The sequence below is a fragment of the Meles meles genome, chromosome 18 (genome assembly GCF_922984935.1).
Source record: "Meles meles chromosome 18, mMelMel3.1 paternal haplotype, whole genome shotgun sequence".
Taxonomy (NCBI): domain Eukaryota; kingdom Metazoa; phylum Chordata; class Mammalia; order Carnivora; family Mustelidae; genus Meles; species Meles meles.
This window is the reverse complement of record NC_060083.1, coordinates 56941290-56962127: the sequence shown is the minus strand read 5'-3', so window position 1 is coordinate 56962127 and position 20838 is coordinate 56941290. Positions and strand designations below refer to the sequence as shown.

General features: G+C 61.3%; 1 protein-coding gene across 2 annotated transcripts in view; it reads left to right on the top strand.

Annotated features, from left to right (window-relative positions):
* SDK2 (sidekick cell adhesion molecule 2) overlaps positions 1 to 20838 on the top strand; it is a 249683-nt gene that overhangs the window by 198855 nt on the left and 29990 nt on the right. The window contains exons 20-36 of one of the 2 annotated variants that reach the window (XM_045985789.1): positions 189 to 287; positions 670 to 861; positions 2146 to 2267; positions 2932 to 3041; positions 3139 to 3289; positions 5746 to 5983; positions 6741 to 6856; positions 7510 to 7699; positions 8957 to 9055; positions 9538 to 9732; positions 10767 to 10968; positions 11855 to 11958; positions 12434 to 12504; positions 14170 to 14305; positions 15723 to 15779; positions 17048 to 17149; positions 17298 to 17413. In XM_045985789.1, the coding sequence (XP_045841745.1) occupies positions 189 to 287; positions 670 to 861; positions 2146 to 2267; positions 2932 to 3041; positions 3139 to 3289; positions 5746 to 5983; positions 6741 to 6856; positions 7510 to 7699; positions 8957 to 9055; positions 9538 to 9732; positions 10767 to 10968; positions 11855 to 11958; positions 12434 to 12504; positions 14170 to 14305; positions 15723 to 15779; positions 17048 to 17149; positions 17298 to 17413 (2300 nt within the window). The remainder of the gene's footprint in view (positions 1 to 188; positions 288 to 669; positions 862 to 2145; positions 2268 to 2931; positions 3042 to 3138; positions 3290 to 5745; positions 5984 to 6740; positions 6857 to 7509; positions 7700 to 8956; positions 9056 to 9537; positions 9733 to 10766; positions 10969 to 11854; positions 11959 to 12433; positions 12505 to 14169; positions 14306 to 15722; positions 15780 to 17047; positions 17150 to 17297; positions 17414 to 20838) is intronic. The other variant, XM_045985790.1, reaches the window with a different exon arrangement.

Here is a 20838-nt window from a genome sequence, read left to right as displayed (position 1 = left end):
GCCGTCCCTGTCCCCCTCCCCAGCCGCCACCCCCCCCCCCGAGAACCAGGCTGAGCGCTCCAGATACAGGGCGATCCTGGCCTTGTCTTCCATCCTGGGGTGCCCCTGGAGCACCCGGGCTGTCCTGCAGACAGTGGTCTCTCGCTAGCTCTAATATGCATTGGTGGGGGGGTCCTTTTGGGGTACAGTGCCGGGTCCTGTGGGACACCTGAGCTTCAGTGAAATCTTGGACACGTCCCTAAAGGTCAGCTGGCAAGAGCCAGGAGAGAAGAATGGCATCCTCACAGGTAAGGGTTACAGGTGGGCATTCCTGAGCCCCAGGGGTGAGACAGCAGGGTCGTCCAGTCCATCCTGTTGTCCTGCTGACTGGTGTTCATCCAGAACCTCCCAGAAGGCCGCTCTTTCTTTGAAAATACTCAGGAGAGGTTCTCAGCCCCTCTGCTCTGTAGGACGTCCCAGGCCTCTGCCACAGGCCTCAAGCAGCCGCCATAAGTCTCCCTCCTACAGTCCCCACCCAACAGGTTCATCCCACCCAAGTTATACCTGGGGCCCCAGGCACGAGGTTCCCAGCTCCCGTGGCCCAACGGCTCCCAGCCCAAGCTGTGCGGAAAGGCCAAAGCCAGCATTTGGTCACGCCAAGCTCACGCCACAACTGGGGGCTCTCCCTAGGGTACCGGATATCCTGGGAGGAGTACAACCGAACCAACACCCGCGTGACCCACTACCTACCCAACGTGACCCTGGAGTACCGCGTCACGGGCCTCACTGCGCTCACCACCTACACCATCGAGGTGGCCGCCATGACCGCCAAGGGCCAGGGCCAGGTGTCTGCATCAACCATCTCCTCTGGGGTGCCTCCAGGTGGGTGCCCACTTGCAGGGCAGGACTTCTGGCCTCTGGCAGTCCTCCTCCTGACCAAGAGGCTTTCCTTTTGCTCAGGAACACTGGCTTTCCTCCCCCAGAGCTCTCCCCTGCCTTGGGTCCATGGTTTCTTGTGCTCCCCCCAGAGTAGGCTGACATCTCATAACCCCAGGTCTCTGGATGGAGGCCGGGTGGGGTTCCTGCTGCTTCCCCCTGTGGCTCAGAAAAGTACAGTCCCCCAGAGGACACCTCCCCATCCCCATCTCATCCAGTCCTATCCCACACCAGGTTCCGCATGGAGCCATGCTCTCTGATTCAAGGGAAGAATTCTCTGTGTCGCCCAGAAAGTCCAAGCGGGATCCCCGCCAGTGGAAGCGTTGGTTGGGAAAGAGGTAGCCTAAGGTGGGAATCATCTGAGAACCTGGTAGGAAGAACGAGCTGAGCTCTAGTCTCAGCCCTGCTTCTGCCGAGCTCTGCAAGTCAAGTGACCCCTCCGTGCCTCAGTTTCCCCATCTGTATCTGTGGGAGGTGGACTAGGTAACCACATGGCCCTGGCTGGGTCTGTAAGTCTATGCATATGGGACCCAGCCAGAATCCCTCAACCTGCAAGATCCCCGAGCGGACTCGGGCAACCGTACCTGATTGAAAACACCAACACGTGATTGTGCCTAGAGCCAAGTGCTGTATCTGCACCCGTTCAGTTAGTCCTCACAGCAGCCCTGAGTGGGTGATCGTCCCATCACTGTTCCAGCGAGGAGGACGCTGCGGCTCAGAAAGGTTAGGTGACGAGCCCAGAGACACACAGCGTGGAAGCAGCGAGGTTAGAGGCCGCCCAAGACAGTCCGACTTCCAGAGCCTGTAGTCTCTCTGTTCATCCTGAGTCCGGAGGTTCCTGGGCAGGAATTTGGGGCGGCCTCCTCCACCAGCCTCCTCCTGATCTTGCTCAGCCATTATTGGGTTTGGGAGGGCTGAGGGGGGCCTGCGTGTGGATGGAGAGAAGATTCTGTCGGGAAGCCCTTGCGTGCCCAGCCCCCATTCCCCGGCCCAGTCAGCCTCCCTGTGGCTCTGGGGGCCCTCCCAACCTCCACCCTGCCTCGGGCGCCTGCTCGGGACACACAGAACCATGGATGCAGGACGAAGACTGTGTCGGAGGATGGAAGCCTCGGCCCAGCTGCTCCCACCAGGCTTCTAGAAAAGGGGGACGCACAGCCCCCGGTCCAAAGGACTAGTCTATGTGGAAGGACCTTGTCCTCAGTGGATCTCCTTTCCCATCCCGTGTTTCAGAACTCCCAGGGGCCCCCACCAACCTGGGCATTTCCAACATCGGCCCGCGCTCCGTGACCTTGCAGTTCAAGCCGGGCTACGACGGGAAAACCTCCATCTCCCGCTGGCTGGTGGAGGCCCAGGTAAACCCTGAAGCCAGGGGGCCCGCAGCCCACGCAGCCTGCTCCCTGGCCGTGGGCACACCCCTGCACTTGAGAGCCAACCACCTGTGTGTTGGGGGTTTTCAGAGACAGCTGTCAGATGGCCAGACACTCCGAAAATGCCCACTGTTCCCAGGTCTGCCTCCGCTTCACTGAGCCCTGTGCACGCACATATGAACATGCACACACACGTACACGCGTATGTGCGCACGCGCCCACACACCAGTCCCGTGGGTTGGGTGGGGACCGGCCGGCCTGGAGAAATACACCGCTGCGGCCCACACCCCCGAGTGGTGTCTCCGAAAGTCAAAGCGAGTCTCCGCTTTGGCTCCACCCGGGGAGCTCATTAAACACCCAGATTCCCGGGTCCCAACCCCAGGGATTCTGCTGGGCTAGGTCTAGGGCAGGGCCCTGGGGTGGATTTCTAGTAAGCATTCCAGCAGCTTCTGATGCAAGATGGCCTGGGCTCATGCTTGAAGTCATGCTTCAGGGCCTGGAAAGGTGGTGACCCCATTTGGGGCCCTCCGGGTGAGCCCTGGGATGGAATCAAGACCTTCCATGGGCAGGACTTCACCTCCGAGAACCTGGGCACAGAACATCTCAGCCCCACAAGCCGAGCAGGTCTAAGAGTGTCTCCCTCTTCCAGGTAGGCGTGGTCGGGGAGGGAGAGGAGTGGCTGCTGGTTCACCAGCTCAGCAACGAGCCGGATGCCCGCTCCATGGAGGTGCCCGACCTCAACCCCTTCACCTACTACAGGTAACAGGGCCGGATGCGGGGGCTGCCCAGACCCGGCTGGGCTTTGGCCCTGGGGTCCTGCCCTCATCGCCTTGCTCGCTCCCTTCCCCTACCCCAGCTTCCGAATGCGCCAGGTGAACATCGTGGGCACCAGCCCCCCCAGCCAGCCTTCTAGAAAGATCCAGACCCTCCAGGCACCCCCTGACATGGCCCCCGCCAACGTGACCCTGCGCACGGCCAGTGAGACCAGCCTGTGGCTCCGCTGGATGGTGAGGCCCCCACGAGGGCAGTGGGGCTGGGATGGCTTCTTGGTCCTTGTCACCCTACCACGGTCATTGTCCCCGGGGGACCACATCAAAGAGGGGGTCACCAGAACACCCACAGCTCCCTTCTCTTTTCTTTATACCCAGCACCTTTAAGGTGCCTGGTACTCAGGCTCGGCCAAAAGAATAAATGCCTTTTGTGAGAAGGAGCTAGAAGACCCTGTTTAGTGAGCAAAGCGTTTTACGTGTTTCTTCCATTTAATCCTCCCAGGGTTAAATGGTACATCGCGACCCCAATTTACAGCGAAGAAACCTGAGGGTCAGAGAAGTCAGGAACTCGCCCATGGCCACACAGCTCCCAAGTGGTGGGCCTGGGGTTCAGGTGTAAGTGGTCCCCTACACCAAGTCAGAGAGCGAGGGATCGTGTCTGTGGAGGGACAGGTGCGGGAGACCACCCCCACGGGTCAGGGTTGCTGGTTGAGGGCCGTTACCCCAAGCGACCCTGCCCTCTCTGAGGGCTTCCTCCTGGCAGGCGCAGTTCTGTATTCGAAGTCCGGCCTGGAACCCTCTCCACGGGCTTGTGATAGCAGAGTGATCCTGATCTCCTGCTTCACAGATGGGGAAACTGAGGCAGAGAGCGGTCAGATCGCTGGCCAGGGTCCCACCACCCACCCCCACCAACATCCTCCCCCACCCTCTAGTTAATAGTAGGGCTCGGTTTCCCACCCTGGGGGGTCTGGCCTCCCAGAATCCGCAGCCCTAACCCCTGAGCACACGGCCACCCCATCTTCTGGGGGTCAGGAGAGAACGTGTTTCCCCGACGTCATCCCCCCCAGGACAGTGTTGTCCCGACTGCTGCGCCACGCAGCCCTCATCCAAGAGGCGTGAAGCGCATACAGGAACTCTGAGACAAGAGAATGTGGGGGACAGCACCCCGCAGCCTGGCTCCTGTTCTTAGTGCTGGGAAGAGCCTGCCTGACCCCACTTCGCCGGCCGGTCTGGCCACACGTGACTTGGGTTTTGTTTCCACGTGAGCTCTCTTACCACTTGCACAAAACACAGTTTGCAAAACACCAGGCTGTGGGATTGATGGGAAATCCCTTAACGCCCTTTCACTCAGGCGGACGCCTGGTAGGAGCTCATGGCCCCATCAGCCCGGGACAAACGGTAGTTCCTAATTCTGAGTCCCCTCCCAGGGGGCTGGTGCCGGGCACAGCTCAGCGGTCTTGCATACGCTGGACATATGCAACCCGCATTACTGCAAGCCTAGGCTCTGCCCCGCTCTGGGCCAGCCCCCTGCCTTCCTCTGGCAGCTCACTTTAAGGTTTCCAAACACTAAAAGACTAGAGACTGACTGATGCCCCGGGGGCGGGGGGAGGGGGACTGGGGAAGAAATAAAAAGGCAACTGGTGCCCTGCGCAGGGCCCCAGGCACCTCCAGACCCGCTTAATGGTGCATGGCCTGTTACCTTTCCCTGGCAGGTAAGGAAGCATGCGCTCTAGGCCCATCGATTTCTGTGTTAATGGTCTCTGGTCGGCTTCACTAAGTGTCTGCGGGAGCAGCGGCTGGCCGGAGGCAGCAAGAGTGCTGGGAGTGAGGCAGAGGCCGAGAAACTGGAGGAAGTGGGTCAGAATGCGGGGAGTCTGCAGACCGTGGGCCCTTCGGAACCCCCCGGGAAGCAGGATGGCAGGGAGGTGAAGGCCAAGGGCCTTCGGAGAGAGTCTGAAGGCAGAGTCCTCCGCTCACACCGGCTCCCGATCACAGGTCCCCCCCCCACCGACGCACACATGCACACAGCCCCACTGCCTACCAACACTGCCCAGGTTCATCCAAATGACCTTGAGCCAGCAGCCACGGCCCCAGCAGCCGAGGAAGGGAGTCTGTCTGTTCTCTTGGCTGAAACTTCCAAGAAGGGGAGGCCGAACGTGGAGCAGGAAGACTCAGGCCTGCCGCGGGGAGGGCTGCTGCCCGGGTGTCCCCTCCGTGCCCGAGATGCCGTGCCCCACGCTTGCTTCTCCACGGGCGCGCGTGCGCTGGGAGCAGGCATGTTAGAAGCAGTGAAGTGGGTGTGTGTCGGCAGCCTACGTGAGGGAGTTAAGTGATAGAACCGCCAAGACCACGGGTGCCGTGTCATCAGCCCGTTGGACAGACAGGCTTTGTGGGTCTCCTCCCAGTCTGACGGCCCCGGCCGGGTCCTCAGTTTGCCCTGGACACAGTGAAGCGTGGATGCCGGCCCTCCTTGGAGCTTGGCACAGACAGGCAGGGAGCCGGGAGCCGCCAGATCACAGACTCACACAATCTAAGCCCTGCTCAGGGAGAGCACCTCACATGGGCACGCACAGCGTGGACGGTGGGTGTGGTAACCCTGTCGGGCTCCCTGGAAGAGGGTGCACGGGCCAGATAGCTCCCCACACGGGGCGGGCCTGGCCTCACAGCCGCTGTACGATCCCACCTTCCCGCAGCCTCTCCCGGAGGTGGAATACAACGGGAACCCCGAGTCGGTGGGCTACAAGATCAAATACAGCCGGGCGGACGGCCACGGCAAGACGCTGAGCCACGTGGTCCAGGACCGCGTGGAGCGTGAATACACCATCGAAGACCTGGAGGAGTGGACAGAGTATCGCGTCCAGGTCCAGGCCTTCAACGCCATCGGGAGCGGGCCCTGGAGCCAGACGGTGATGGGCAGGACCCGGGAGTCAGGTACTGCGGCCTTTGCCCTGGGTCCCGCTAGCCTGTGGTAGGGATCGCCCCACCTTTGTGTGTCTGCCCTCATGGCCTTCCAAGGGCACGAAGGCTGGAGCCGTTGTTCAGAATAAGCCCAGGCTCACTTTCCCATTCGTGTTCAACATCCCGGCGGAGCGCCTGACCTTTCTGCTGTATCCCCCAGTATCTTCCCACGGCTCCCAAAGTTGGGGGGCTGGGGGGATCCCCACCCCTGTGGGTTAGCCAGAGGTCTTTCCCTGCAAACTGCCCATGCTTCTGGGCCCTCCCCTTTAACTCTGACACCCAGCAGTCGCTGAAAGAACCGGAGGTGGGGAGGTCAGATCAGCTCTCAGAACATTCCAGAACTAGAACCAGCAGCTCATGGGACCCTGGCAAGGGTCACCCACAGAACATGAGCCCCCAGCCTTCAGGCAGCCCTCACACACCCACATGTGTTCGGCCGCTCTGAGGCTTTTTCCTGGCACCTTTTAAAGGACATCCCCCCCATGCCAGCCCCTCCCCCTCATCGCTGCTGCGCAGACAGGAAGTGGGGGCTCGTCCTCTCATTGGTCGGAGCAGAGGATAAGGGGGGGGAGGGGCTTATCTGAAACCAGAAGCAGCATCTGTGATGTTCCAGAGTCACCAGGAATCACTGCAGGATAATTTGCTACTTGGGGACCAGGTGTCACACCTCCTTCCCCTGGAGGGCCCGCTGGGTCCTGAGCTCCCTCTGTCTGCCCTGTCTCTCCCCCAGTTCCGTCCTCCGGCCCCACTAACGTGTCTGCACTGGCCACCACCTCCAGCAGCATGTTAGTGCGCTGGAACGAGATCCCGGAGGCCGACCGCAATGGGCTCGTGCTGGGCTACAAGGTGAGTCCCGGCTCCAAGGTCACCTGCGTCCACATCCAAGGTGCCCTTTCCCGTGACCCCTGGGGCCCGCGTCTCCCCCTACCGGAGTGGATGCGCAGGGGGTCCCAGCATCTGTGCTCCAGGTGGCACGGCGACCAAGGAATCCTCCATTTCAGGACTGGAGGCTTCCAGGGAGGCCCAGGTCCTTCCCACCCATCCCCACAGCCCCCAGGAGGCCCCGCTGGCTGCCCCAGCCCTCGCTCAGCCTGTGGGCCTGGTTCCCACCATCGTCTGGAACTGCTGTCAAAGCTGCGCCCAGCCGCAGGGTTCGGCCCTGGCCCACAGGTTGGGAGACGTGGCTTGACGTCCCTGCTCCGCCAGTACTGGCTGTGTGACCTCGCGCCGGTCATGCCTCCTCTCTGAGCCCGTTTTTCCCAGTAAATGGTCTCTAAGGAACCTTCCAGCTCCACGGCCGGTGCATCTCTGTGTCCCCTGCTCCCCCAGAGCCCAGGCTCCACTGTATCCCATGCCCTCCTAGGGCCAAGCCTCTCCAAGGAGCTCAGGGCCCACCAGCTCTGTTCCCGCCTGCCTCGCTCCAGGGGTGAGACTTGGGGAGGGAGCTGGCAGGCAAGACCCCGACCGCAGGCTCTCACCCCTGCACTGTGCTCTGGCAGGTGATGTATAAGGAGAAGGACTCGGATTCCCAGCCCCGGTTCTGGCTGGTGGAAGGGAACTCCTCCCGCAGCGCCCAGCTCACGGGCTTGGGCAAGTACGTGCTCTACGAGGTCCAGGTGCTGGCCTTCACGCGCATCGGGGACGGCAGCCCTAGCCACCCCCCCATCCTGGAGCGGACGCTGGATGATGGTGAGTTGAAATCCCTGTGCACCTGGGGAGGCTGGGAGCTTCCCCTTCCTCCTGCCTGCCCGGCCCTGCCCTTCTGGGCTCACACTTTGCCCCGAACAGAACCATGGCGTCAGGCTTCTCCCGTTGGGGGCAGGTCACCGAGGGCCACCAACCCATCGCAAGGGGTCACACTTTCCAGACTGTGCTTCCCTGAGGAAGAAATGGAAGGCAAGAACGGTTTGGGTTCGGTCTCTTGCACGCTCTCTGGGACAAGTGCACGGAATAGAGACTTGGCACGTGTTTTAATTTGGGTTTGCCTGGGGCAGGTTCACTTGGAGCAAAGCTCTGTGCCAGGAAGAGGCTTGCTTTTTCCTGGGCATGAGCCTCCTAGTCTCATTTACCAAAGAGCAATGCCAGTAAGGCTGCAGGCATTCATCCCCGCCGCAGAACTTTCTGTCAAAGCCTGATAGACAGGGTCTTGGCTCCCTCCCCTCCCCCCACACACATACCCTGACCGCCCCCCACAAACACTGCTGGGGTCCGGACAAGAACACAAAAGGAAGTGCAAACACCGTATGTCCACATATTCTAAAGTTATAAATCAAGCTAATGATCTGTTAAATTCAGTATGTTTGACTCTCCTGCCTTGACCTGGAAGGCCAGTTTTGAGTTTAGAAATCTCAGACTTCGGGGGATTCTCTGTTGGGATGAGGTTGCCCAGGAAGGATCGCCTGTGCCCTGTTCCTTTCCCCTCCTCTCCCCGGCACATGGTACTTGGTCTCCATCCACCTGCCCCAAATAGCAGCCCCTCCCCCAGACATCCATCGGTTCGGAGGTGCAAGTCTGGAGGGTGGACCTGGGCCCATGCAGACCCTCATAACGGAGCGTTTCGGGCTCAGAGTGAGCCCCCCACCCATCCCACCCTATGGGTGGAAGGAAGTCAGAGTGGTGCCTTCTGTGTTAGAGACCAAGGGCAAGGCCCCCTTGCCCAGTACAGCCCTGCATGTACATATATGTGCACAGACATGGACCCTGAGCCACAGGAAGCCGGGGCCTGTACCCTTCTGCTTCCTGCCAAATAATGCCTCTTTTTGCGGGTAGAAACCTCACCGATCGCGTCCCGTGTTGGATGGCGGTGTCAGGGACAGAGGTCATGGAGCTGAGTGTGCCCTTCCCCCACGGCCCGCCCACCTGCTCTGCTCCAGCTGGACCCAGGGGGCGGGGGGAGGGGCTGAGCAGCAGCTGCCCTACCACCTGCCTCTCCTTTGTCCCTTCCAGTCCCGGGACCACCCATGGGCATCCTCTTCCCAGAGGTGAGGACCACATCCGTGCGACTGATCTGGCAGCCCCCCGCTGCCCCCAACGGCATCATCCTTGGTAAGCCTCTCCCCTCTCCTGTGCCCTGACAGTGCGGAGGAGCAGGAGGCATACGGTGTAAAGGAGGCCAGAGGCAGACTAGGCCCAGGACATGTCCACCTCTTCCCAAGAAGAATTTTGAGTCCTATTTCTCCCACTAGAAATATCGTTGGGAGGGCATGGTCAAGGTTGAGGTTCCTTAAGGACGATTCATTAGCTGTGTGTTCCTAAATATTCCCCAAAGTCCCCGACTGGCCATCTGGTAAACCTTGGCTGCCATTCCTAAGCGTGACCAGGTGAGGGCGCACTGGCCAACTCCGAAAAGCCAGTCCGACCCAAGGCACCGAGGGACACTGTCGGTCAGAAGCATCCTTTCCTATTCAAGGATCCTCCCCTAACACACACACAGACACGCACATGCATGCAGGCCCCCGGGGGAGGCTCACGGGGTTTAGGGACTTCGACCTGCCTCCCAGCACAGCCCGTGTCCTTCCTTCCCACAGCCTACCAGGTCACCCACCGGCTCAACGCCACCACGGCCAACGCGGCCACCGTGGAGGTGTTGGCACCCAGCGCCCGCCAGTACACGGCCACCGGCCTCAAGCCAGAGTCCGTCTACCTGTTCCGCATCACGGCCCAGACCCGCAAGGGCTGGGGAGAGGCCGCTGAGGCCTTGGTGGTGACCACCGAGAAGAGAGGTGACTGCTTGCTGGGGCTGGGGAGGCCTGGGGGGCAGCCAAGGCAGAGGGGGGAGAAGGGAGTCCCAGCCAAGCCAGGTGCTCCTGCACTGTCCTCACGGGGACCTGAGGATCAGCCAGTTACAAGCCACATTGCCCTGCCCTGGAGTGGCAGGGGGGCTGCAGTCCCTGAGGTCAGGGTCAGCAAGCGCTCTGGTGGACCCCAGAAGCCAGGCTGGGAGGCCCCGTCCCGAGGATCCCGCTCTGCCTCAGCTACTGGGTTTCTGAAGGGGGAGGGTTGGTGAGACCAGCTTCGGTCCCCTCGCCCCTCCTCTGCTCAAAGGCCTCCCCTTGCCAGAGGCCAAGCTCCCCCGAAGCAGGCTGAGACCCCGATTCCTATGAAAGTGGTTCGTTACACCGTGTTCCCAGGAAAAACCAGTAAGACAGCAATTCTCAACCAGGAGCTGCTTCGCCCCCCAGGGAACACTGGGCAGCGTCTGGAGATGTTTGGGTTGTCGCAGCTAAGAGGGAGCTACGACCGGCATCCGCGGGTTGGGGGGGGCACCCAGAAGGCTGCTGACACCCGACAGAGCGCAGGACGGCCCCGTAACACAGACTCGGCCTCCACAAGGGCCCGAGTGCTGAGACTGAGCCCCTGCAGCGGGGCCTGGGGTGGCGAGAAGGAGGCCGGGGCGGGCAGGGCATCCGGCGGAGCCCCACCGAGGGCAGTGTGGGCTCCGTCCCACCCTGTCAGGGACCGCACAGGCCCGGTCTCGGCGCTGGGCAGGCGGGGCCGAAGGAGCTGCGTGTTCGGACCTCCTGCCTGCCAGTCCCAGGTTGGGCTGCCCTCAGGAGATCTGAATTCCCAGGTCCCTGGGCCTCCTGGTCACGGACCAGGAGCCACGGAGCCATGGTGCTGGCTGTCAGGACCCGTGTGCACAGAAAGGGGATGGGGCTGCGGGTATCAGGCGCCTCCTTCTCTCCCTTGAGAAAGTTCAGCCCCCACCCCCTTCCTGGCTGACTCCCTGCTCCTGTCCTCCTCCCCCACCTCACAGACCGCCCCCAGCCCCCCAGCAAGCCGGTGGTGCAGCAGGAGGACGTGAAGGCGCGCAGCGTGCTGCTGTCCTGGGAGCCGGGAAGCGACGGGCTGTCCCCCGTGCGCTACTACACGGTCCAGACCCGCGAGCTGCCCGGCGGCCGGTGGGCGCTGCACTCGGCCTCCGTGAGCCACAACGCCTCCGCTTTCGTGGTGGACAGGTGAGGCCCCGGGCCGCTAGCAGCTCCTCTCCACTGCAGACAGCACCAGAGGGCTTCCCGGGGTGGGGGAGAGGACTGGAGGGGGGTGTCGGGGGGTCTCCAGCACGCTCCTGGAGCCTGCCCACCCCCAGATGCTTTCCCCAGCCTGCACCTCCCAGAACCCCGCCTCTGTCTCTGTCCTAACCTCCCCCACCCCCCGCCCCTGCTCTCGGGAGCCCTGTGAGGGCTGCCTCTTCATTACCTATTTCTGGAGCCTGGAAGCCCCTTAGGGAGGGCCTCGCCGTCCCTCCTCAGCCATCCCTGCAGCAGACAGCACCTCCCTCCGTCCGCGACAGGGGAGTGGAGCCGGCTCCAAATTCCGGCTTCGATTTAATTCCTAGTGGGTCATATTTTCTTATATTCCGGCGGACGTGACCCAGAGTTTTGAGCAATTCTTTCCTCCTCACCCCCCCGCCCCCGATAAATCAAAAAGGAAGACGTTTGCCCGGAGAGGAACAAGACTTGTAGAGATGAAGTGCTGGTGAACTCTTGGGAACCTTGACCCCTGCTGAGTTTACTAAATTCTAGAAAGGGATGGCACTTCCTGGGGAGGAGTTTGCTCACAGGGAGAGCTGTAGGTGCTCTCCTAGCGGCCTGCCCCTGTGAGGTAGGAGACGTGGGGACAGGGCCACCTGGGGGCTGGAAGCGAGGCCACACCTGGGCTGACATTAGGCCCCGGAGGCCCTGGGCCCTGTGTGCCCGATGGAACACCCCTAGCTTCTGAGCCTTGACGTTCCCATCTGTGTAACAGACCAGCGCCCTCTGCCCCCACCTTTCCCCGAGCAGGGCTGGCGGGATGAGGCATTAGGGGGTAACCTCTGTTGCTCGAACCTGCTCATCCCCGCAGGCTCAAGCCTTTCACATCTTACAAGTTCCGCGTGAAGGCAACCAATGACATTGGGGACAGCGAGTTCAGCGAGGAGTCGGAGCCGCTGACCACTCTGCAGGCCGGTCAGTGCCGCCCTCCACGCGGATCACTTTCTCTTGGCCCACTGGCACTTTCAGGGCACTGGGCGTTCTCTTCGGAGGGGAAGGGCCCCAAAGGCGGGAGGGGCGGACAGCCAGGTGGGTCCTGTGTCTGGCTCCCGAGGCAGAGTCCCAAGGAATTTTGGGCCGGGGGGGCCTTTGCCGTGGTTCGGGCTCCTATACCAAGCCCAGCATCCTAATGTGTTCTGTCTCTGCTGTCCCCAAGCTCGTGGCCAACCCAGAAAACCAGTGAAGGGGCGTGGGGGGGCCTTAGCAGCGGCAGCGCAGAGACCTGTGATTCCAGGGACAAAGAGGAGGGGGCTCTGGGCTGTTTGATGCAGACTGGGGTCAGGGCTCTGGGCCTCCTCCCTCCACACTTGCAGAAGGATCTGCCCCCTGTGGCCTTCCAGGGGGTCCAGGCCTCAGCCCCTGGAGCTCACGCGCCTGCCTCTCTCCCCAGCGCCCGACGAAGCACCCACCATTGTGTCGGTGACGCCCCACACGACCACCTCCGTGCTGATCCGATGGCAGGTACGGCCCAGCAGCCAGCAGGCGGGCAGGGGCCCAGGGTCCAGGAGGACTCAGGCACCCCCTGTGCGGGGACCAGCAAGGCGACAGCCCCCGGCAAGGCTGGAGCATCACACACACACACACACACACACGCACACACGCACACACACACACACACGCACGCAGCGGTGCCTCTCATTCTGCTGCCCAGATAATCCTCTCACGCAGGCCCGGCTCCTGTCCCCTCCTGCAGACCAGGACCCAGTCCTCAGGGAAGTGACATGAATGGGCAGGGTCGCACAGCTAGTAAGTGACAGCGTCAGGCTTCGTGCCCTTAGAGCTGCCAGTCGTGGGACAGAGGAGTGCATGGGGCTTTCAGGGCCCCCGAGTCCCCATGAATCCTGGCCCACCGCCCGGGGAAGGGATTCCCGATCCAACCAGACACGGATGTGCATGCCTGGCCGGGCACTAGGGCGGGAACCCATCGTCCAGGCACAGAGAGAAGCCCCTTTCCACTCCTCCCCCCATAGCCTGTTTTTTGGTGGGTACTGTTTTGTTTTTTAAGATTTTATGTATTAGAGAGAGAGAGAGCATGACAGGGGGAGCAGCAGGCAGAGGGAGAAGCAGGCTTCCCGCTGAGCAGGGAGCCCAATGCAGGGCCCAATCCCCAGACCCTGGGATCATGACCAGAGCCCAAGGCAGACACTTTAACGACGGAGCCCCCCAGGCATCCCTGGGTGGGCACGTTGTCCTGCCGCAGTCTGAGGAGGTCCACCGGATGCATGAGACCAGGCTGCCCGTCTCCACCTGTGGGACCCTCCCGTCTGCTCTCAGGTCCAGCCTCTGGACTCCGCAGGTCACCCACAGGGGCCCCAAAGCAGCAAACCCTTGTCTCCGCTTTTTGGGATCAGAGAGGCAGGCGTTTGTCCACTGTAGCCCCCCTGACTGGAGACCCCTTGAGAGGAAACCAGAAGGGGCCCGCAGCCCCTCCCCAGCCCGAGGCCTCACGGCAATAGGACAGTCCGTCCGGTGGAAATGACCTCATGCGGCCAAAAGCCAGGACAAGGCCGGCGGAGCCCCGGGCCACCCTGGCGAAGGGGCAGGGAGGCACCAGCAGCAGCCAGGGAGACAGTGAAGGAGCTAATACAAGGCTGAACCCCTTCAATGGGATTTTAAAAAGTCGCTTCCACCTTTTCCTAAATCCTGTTCTCCCACCGGGCCATGGATGGGAGCAGAAAGCGAAGGAGACAATGATAAAAGGCAGGGCAAGGCCAGTGCTTCCAGCGATAGGGGGCGGCCTCGTAGGAACCCCAGGAGACACTGGTCAGGTGGGAGGTGGCAGGGTGGGTCACCAGGCCCAGGGAGGCTGGTGCTGTGTGCCCTTGGGCAAATTCCTTACCCTCTCTGAGCCTCCCCTCCTGCTCTGGGAATGGGAATGGCACGGAGGGAGATTCCAGTCCTCCCTGCCTTGCAGGGTATTGCCGAGATGAAATCACTTCATTGGAAATGCTTCTAAATTAAAAATGCTCAGCGTCCTTTTGATTTCTTTTCCCAGTGACCACTCAGGCTCTGCCCTGTGGTCCCAGGAGGCAGCATGGGGAGGGAGGGAGGGGAGGGGGGCAGAGTGGAAGCGGGTGAACCTCAGTGTTTCCTGCCCCTCCCCATTCTCCGCTCCCTTCCCTGCAGCCCCCAGCGGAGGACAAGATCAACGGCATCCTCCTGGGCTTCCGGATCCGGTACCGGGAGCTGCTGTACGAGGGGCTGAGGGGCTTCACGCTGCGTGGCATCAACAACCCGGGGGCCAAGTGGGCCGAGCTTACCTGTGAGTGGCATCCACGGGGGTCAGGGGACAGCGGGGCGGGTATACTCCCCTCCCCGCCCAGAAGCTCTCAGCTTCCTGGAGCCACCCTGACCTGAAACCCGCCGCCCTTCCTGAGTGTGCTTCTTCCCACCACCCCCATCCTGTTCAGCCCCTGAGTTCACTGGTGTTCACTGAGCACCTCCTGCGTGCCCTCGGACACCGGAGGCACAGCAGTGAACAGGAGAGATGTCCTCTGCCCTCTAGGAGCTCGCGGGCTCAAGGAGGAGGGGTGCTCCGGAAGTAAACTCACAATAAATGTCCAAGACTGTTGGCGTGACAGCCTTGGAGGCCTTTTCCAGGGGAGCCAGTGCCAGGGAAGGCTTCCCAGAAGATGGCCTTGGCCTGACCCTGATGGATGATCCCAAGTCAACCCGCCCGAAGCTAAGGGGAAAGCCCAGCAAAGGGTCTGCCGTGGAAAGGGCCAGGAGCCACCCCTGCCCATCCTGACGACCTGCTGGGGGAGATCACTATTCTGTCCCGCGATTCTCAAAATCAGGCCTGTGAATCCCAGGGGGAGTCACAGCCCCGGGAATGACGTGCTTGCCCCTTGGGGCAAGAGAGCAATGGCCGGCCGTGGAGGACCAGAGGCAGGGGTGCAGTCACCGAGAGAAGCAGGCGGCTGGGGCCAAGGCGGCGGCTCGGAACGGGCTGGAGGGCCGGGATGGGAGATGCTGTGTGCTGTGGCCACTGTGACCGGCTGACGGAGGGGCGGGGAGTGGGCCGGAGAGAGGAGCCCGGGGGTGGGGGTCCCTAGACGGGTGGGAGACGGAGAGCGTGCAGGGTGCTCTCCCGTAATTCCCCTAAAGCGTTCGTGCCTTGGCGTCTAACGAGTATCAGCGGACAGCGAAATGGATGGACGCGGGGCAGAGGAATGTTCCCGGAACTCCGTGTAGCTGACCCGACAGCTTGCATGATTTCTTTCATGTTTTGGCAGACCTGTGCTCGTGGTTGTGAATTCATATGCCTGGGGATAACGCAGGTTTCTGGTTCGAGGAGAAAATGAACACCCCCCACGGTGTGGGGCTGGTTCTGTCAAAGTCCCGCCTCCGACGAGGGAGCGACTGGGGACCAGGGGTCCCCCCCAGGGCCAGTGGGGATAGGGCATCCCCCAGAGCCGTCCTCAGGGTGCCGGGCACCGGGGGGCTCGCGGTGTCCTGTGTCGTCCCCCGCCCCTGCCGTTGTGCACATGGTCTCTCGCTCCTGCCCGGGGCCCCCCACTCACCACCTGGACATCCCTTCTGTCTGCTTGTGTGCTCCCAGGCCCCCGCCCCCCCCCCCCGCCTGCCCCTCTCCTCGGGGTCTCTGCAGAGCGGGCTGTGTGTACTAACCTCCTCTGTCTGCTGTCTCCCCCCGGCCCCCTCGGCCTCCCGCCCCGTAGCCATGTACGCTGTGCGGAACCTGAGCCGGCCCAGCCTCACGCAGTACGAGCTGGACAGTAAGTGTCCCTGCATGGCGGCTCCCGAGCGGGGCCCAGGCCTTCCATGGGGATGGGGAGCATGGGGCTTCTGAGGACACCCGAGCCCGGGCTGAGGGCTGTGCCCTCCTCAGGCCCCTTGAAGAATGGGGTCGCCCTAAGCGCACGTGACTTTCTGGAAACATGCAGAAATGTAGAGAGTGACCAGGGAAGCATGCGTCCATCAGGTGCAGAGTGGGGTAGGGAGCGGCTCCGGTCTTGTGTGGCGGGGGATGGCCGGAGTCCGTGGGAGGAGCTCTGGGTCTGCTGCTTAGAAGGGCAGGTGTCCGCGGCACGGCTGCCCACCTCTCCCGTCGAAGGCGCTGTTCTGCACAGCCCTGTGTTCCAGGCCGACCCCCACCTCTGGAGCGAGCGGAACCCTCACTGTCCCCCAGGGACCTGGGGATGTTCCCAGGGGGTGTCTGGTCCAAGTCTCGCTCTCCTAAAGTCCATGGTTCTCCCGAAGGCCCAGAGCTTGGGCAGAGGGACCCCGTTCTCTGAACGATGAAAAGTATGACACCACGTTGTCCTTCCTCTTCCTTCATCAGCCAAGTGGCCCGCATGGGCAGCATGGCCGGTTAAATTAGGGTGACTCCCCCTCCCCCATTCCAGTGGAGGGCCAGAACTCCCCTTGAGGAAGGGGAGGAGGGCAGGGTGCCCAGGGAGAACGGTAGAACCTTCTAGCCTCTGCACAACCAAGCAGGGATGGCAGCTCCCATCCAAGGCCTCAGGACCCATTTTCCTGCAACTGTCTTGTCTCCCAGCTTCCGTCCAGGCATCCCCACCCGGGACCCCCAAACTTGGCAAAAATTTAGCATCTCTTAGCCCAGAATTCACATCCAATCAGCCCCTTCCCCGAGGGGAGAGCTGCCTGATGGGGCTGGGGCAGCTGAGAGCTTCAGGCGTCTGCCGTGGTGGGGACAGGGTGACCCGTGACTGGTGCGCCCAGGAGAGCAGACTGGTTCGCACGAGCTGTCCCTGCGCAAATATTAATAGCATCTCTTTCAGTCTCAGAAGTGTCCAGTGTGCTCACCCTCGGCTGGGAAGCCACCCACAGGCGTCCCGTGTCCCAATTCCTGGGGGGGGGGGGCGGACCACCTCCCAGCCTCCCCAGTCCTTATGTCTTCTTTCCTGAGCCTTCAGGCAGGAGCTGGAGTCACAGATGCGTCATCACAGGCTCCGTCGTCCCCCGTGCTGGCTCTGTCCCCTGCGGGGCAGTGACCTCTTTGTGCTTCTGCCCCCTCCCCCAGATCTGAACCAACACCGGCGGTATGAGATTCGGATGAGCGTGTACAACGCCGTGGGGGAGGGGCCCTCGAGCCCCCCCAAGGAGGTCTTCGTCGGGGAAGCCGGTGAGCCCGCCTGCCCTCCCAGCCCCGGCCTCTCCCACCCCAGAAGTCCAGCTAGAGGACATGGGGGATTCAGGGGCCCCAACCCCCACCTCCTCGTCCTCCCTAAAGCCCGCGGTGCCCCTCACTCACGACCTCTCACGCCCCCCAGTGCCCACCGCGGCGCCCCGTAACGTGGCTGTCCAGGGTACCACGGCCACACAGCTGGATGTGATGTGGGAGCCTCCACCGCTGGAGAGCCAGAACGGGGACATCCAGGGCTACAAGGTACGGGGCGCTCCAGCAGAGCAAGGGTCTGGGGGTGGAGGCGGGGCGGGACCCAAGCTGCCTGATGGGGCCGGGGCAGCTGGGAGCTTCAGGCGTGGTGGGGACGGCGTGACCTGTGACCCGTGTGCCCAGGACAGGCCGGAAAGGGTGACTTGTGACCCATGTCACAAGCTGGGGCAAAGGGCCAGCTTGGGAGTGGGCGTGAGCCCTGGGAGGTAGGAGGGAGAGGTGGGCAGGTCCACACCGGCTCCCTTGGCTGCGGGCACCCAGCCCCCGGGAACATCGTGCACGGACGCAGCACTACACCGGCCTCTCCGGCAGCCTAGCCCGGCAGAGCTCAGAGGCAAGAAGCCCGGGCCTTGCTTCAGGCAACACCCCTGACCCCAGTCCCCCAACTCCCAATGCCAGCAAAAGAGACTCCCCCCAGGTGGTCCTTGGGCAGACCCTAATGATAATATCGATCTGACCCAGTGGCAGAGGAGCCCTCGCTGAGGACGTGGAAATCTGTTTCAAATTATTTCCAGATTTTAGAGGATGTCCCCTGCCCTAACAGAATTCGGTTCGTCTGCAGCATGCTCCGAGCCCTTTAGAACTCCTTCACTGTCTGGAAGGCCTGTGTATAGACATTTGCACCCATTGGACAGATGAGGAAACCGAGACCCAGTTGGGGGGGGGTGCGGCAAGAGCACAGAAGAAGCCGGACGCCAGGTCTGCCAGCCCTGACCCTGTGCAGGGGGCGGGGGGGGGGGGGGGGGCACAGCACGCCACCACCCAGCAGAGGAGGCGAGGGACAGAGTAATAATGCTGTGTCTCCTTGGCCGGAGCCGTTGGTGTGTCCAAGCCTGCGTCCTGGGCCAGTGCCCAGAGCCACTCTGATTCCTGGTGGGGGGTTCCAGGGGGAACAAGACGGGGAGTGTGAGACACCCCCCCCCGCCAGTGGGGCCTCATGGTTTCCTGGCTCAGCCCCCTCATTGCACAGGTAGAAACCGAGTTCCGGCAAAGGCCAGGGGCGTGCCCGGGTCACCTAGCTTGTATTGTAGGTGGCCCCAGTCGAAGGCAGAAACCCACGTAGGAGTCTCTTTCCACCTAGGAGGTAGGAGGGAGGAGGGAAGGCGTCTCGCCTAGGAAGGGTGAGACACTGCCCAGGAGTGCCAGGGGGGAAGCTTGGTCCCACACCCCCAGCACAGGCCTCCCGTGGGAAAGAGGAGGAGCCAGGGCAGAGCCTGCCACCGTTTGTAACTGCCAGACTGTCGAGGTGCGGAAGTCTCCACCAAACGTGTAGCCCCAGGAAACACGCGGACACACGGACCGCATCTATCACACGGCAGGTGTCTGCGTGCTCGGAAAACACGGAGACAGTGGGCATTCTTAGCTGGGGGCCCGGGATGGCTGCATCCCAAATGTGCATTAACCTCCAGGATAATTAGCACGGACGTGAAGGATGGGTGGACGTCGCCAGCCAGAGAGCCCAGCGCCAGTGAGCTTGGTTTGGATCCAACCGAGCTGTGATGTGTGCCCGGGCGGTCACGCCCACGCAGCTACGGTCTTTCAGAGACGCGTGTGTGTTGAACACGTGTTTGTTCCCAGTGGTGTTTCTCAGTCTGGGAGGAAAGCAGGGAACAGAGAGGCAACATGAGCTTAAATTTTAGGGGAAGAAGACCAACAACGTGCAAAACAAGGAGGTTCGCGGAAGGCGTAGAGCAAATGAGCCAGGGGAGGTTTGGAACTTTAAATAGGGTTGTTAGGAAAGGATTTAATGGGAAGTGGACACTTGGGCAAAAATGAAGAATAGGGTGAGAATCACATGTTCTTCTGGGAGAAGAACATTCCAGAAAGAGGAAAAGAAGAGCAAAGGTCCTGGGGTCAGTGGGTGCTTGGCATTTACAAAGCTCAACTAAGAGCCCAGTGCGTCCCAGTGTGTGTGTGTGGAGGGCGGCATGATAGGAGATGGGTCAGGCAGTGACCTGGGCTACATCACCCAGGACCCTCAAGGGCTTTGGCTGTCACTCAAAATGAGAGGACAGCCATGGGAGGTTTGGGGCAAAGGAGGGCCACAGGTGACTTGGGTTTTGAAATGGGGAAAGCACAAAACCACAAAGAGGGGGCTGAGTCATCTAGGTGAGGCATAGCGGTGGCTGAGGCCAGCCAATAGCGCAGTGAGAGGTATTTGTTCTCTGGCCCCGCTGGAATGATGGAGCTGGTAGAATTTGCTGAGTTGAATGTGGAGAGTGAGAGAGGATTTTCAAGCAATTTGATGACGGAGCTTCCAGGCACAGAGCCGGAAGAGACAAAAGGGGACAGAAGGAGGAAGCTTGCGGGGGGGGGAAAGCTGGAGTCGGCGTCAGTTGGACCCCCAAGGGGAGACGCCACATGGAGCCGGGTTTATGTGTCTGGAGCTCAAGAGTGAGGGTCTAAACTGGACATGTGGATTGTGGAGTCCTCGGTATATAGGTGAAAGCCCAGAGATTAGACCCAATAGGAAACCCAAGAAGACTGAAAATTGAGACCTAGGACCAAAAAAAGGGACTGAAGTCTCAAAATCTACATAAAGAACGTACTTCTCGGAGGAGGGAGGACTGTGTTATACTGAATACTGCTGAGAGCTCAAGCAAGATGAAATCTAGGAAGCAACTATAGCCCAAGGACTCAATCTGGCCCCCCACTTGTTTGTGTAAATAAAGTTTTATTGGAATGCAGTCACACTTAATTTGTTTATAAATTGCCCGTGGCTGCTTTTGAGTTACCACAGAGATAAGTGGCCTGCAAAACCTGAGATCTTTATTACCTGGAGCTTTCCAGAAAGCCTGCGGAGCCCAGGATTATTTCATTAGCCAGGTCAAGTTCACAGGTTACTCTGACGAGGGTGGGGGGCGCCAGCTTGGAGAGATTCAAGAGAGGAGAGGAGGCAGCGAGTACACATACCCCTTTTAAGGAGTGTTGCTTTAAAGGGAAAATGAAACAGGAATTAGAAACAGTCAACAGAGGGGGTTTTAAGACTGAAGAAACGGCTCATGTCTGTACGGATAATGATCCAGGAAGAGGGGAAATGTGGTGATTCTAGGAAGAGCAGAAGCTGGGGGGAATGAGGTCCTGGAGGAGGTGAGAGGGTCTGGGATTTCGTGCCGGAAGGTGAGGTCGTCTCACAGAGGAGCCTGCCGTGCAGCCGGGGCACGGAGGGAGGCAGGCAGAGGGTGTGGACGCAGGGGCCACTGAAGGTATGGGCGGTGCCCTGAGAGTGTGGAGAAAATCTCATCTGACTGCTTCCGGGTGCAGGAGCCTCAAGAGGGGAGGGGAGGGGCAGGGGGAGCAGTGGATGAGATCCGGATGTAGGGGATGCGCCCAGGGCCAGTGGACCAGGGTGGTGTAGCACGGTGAAGATTGAAAGTGTGAATTCCCTGCGGCGGCGTGTGGCTGTGCCCGGATTC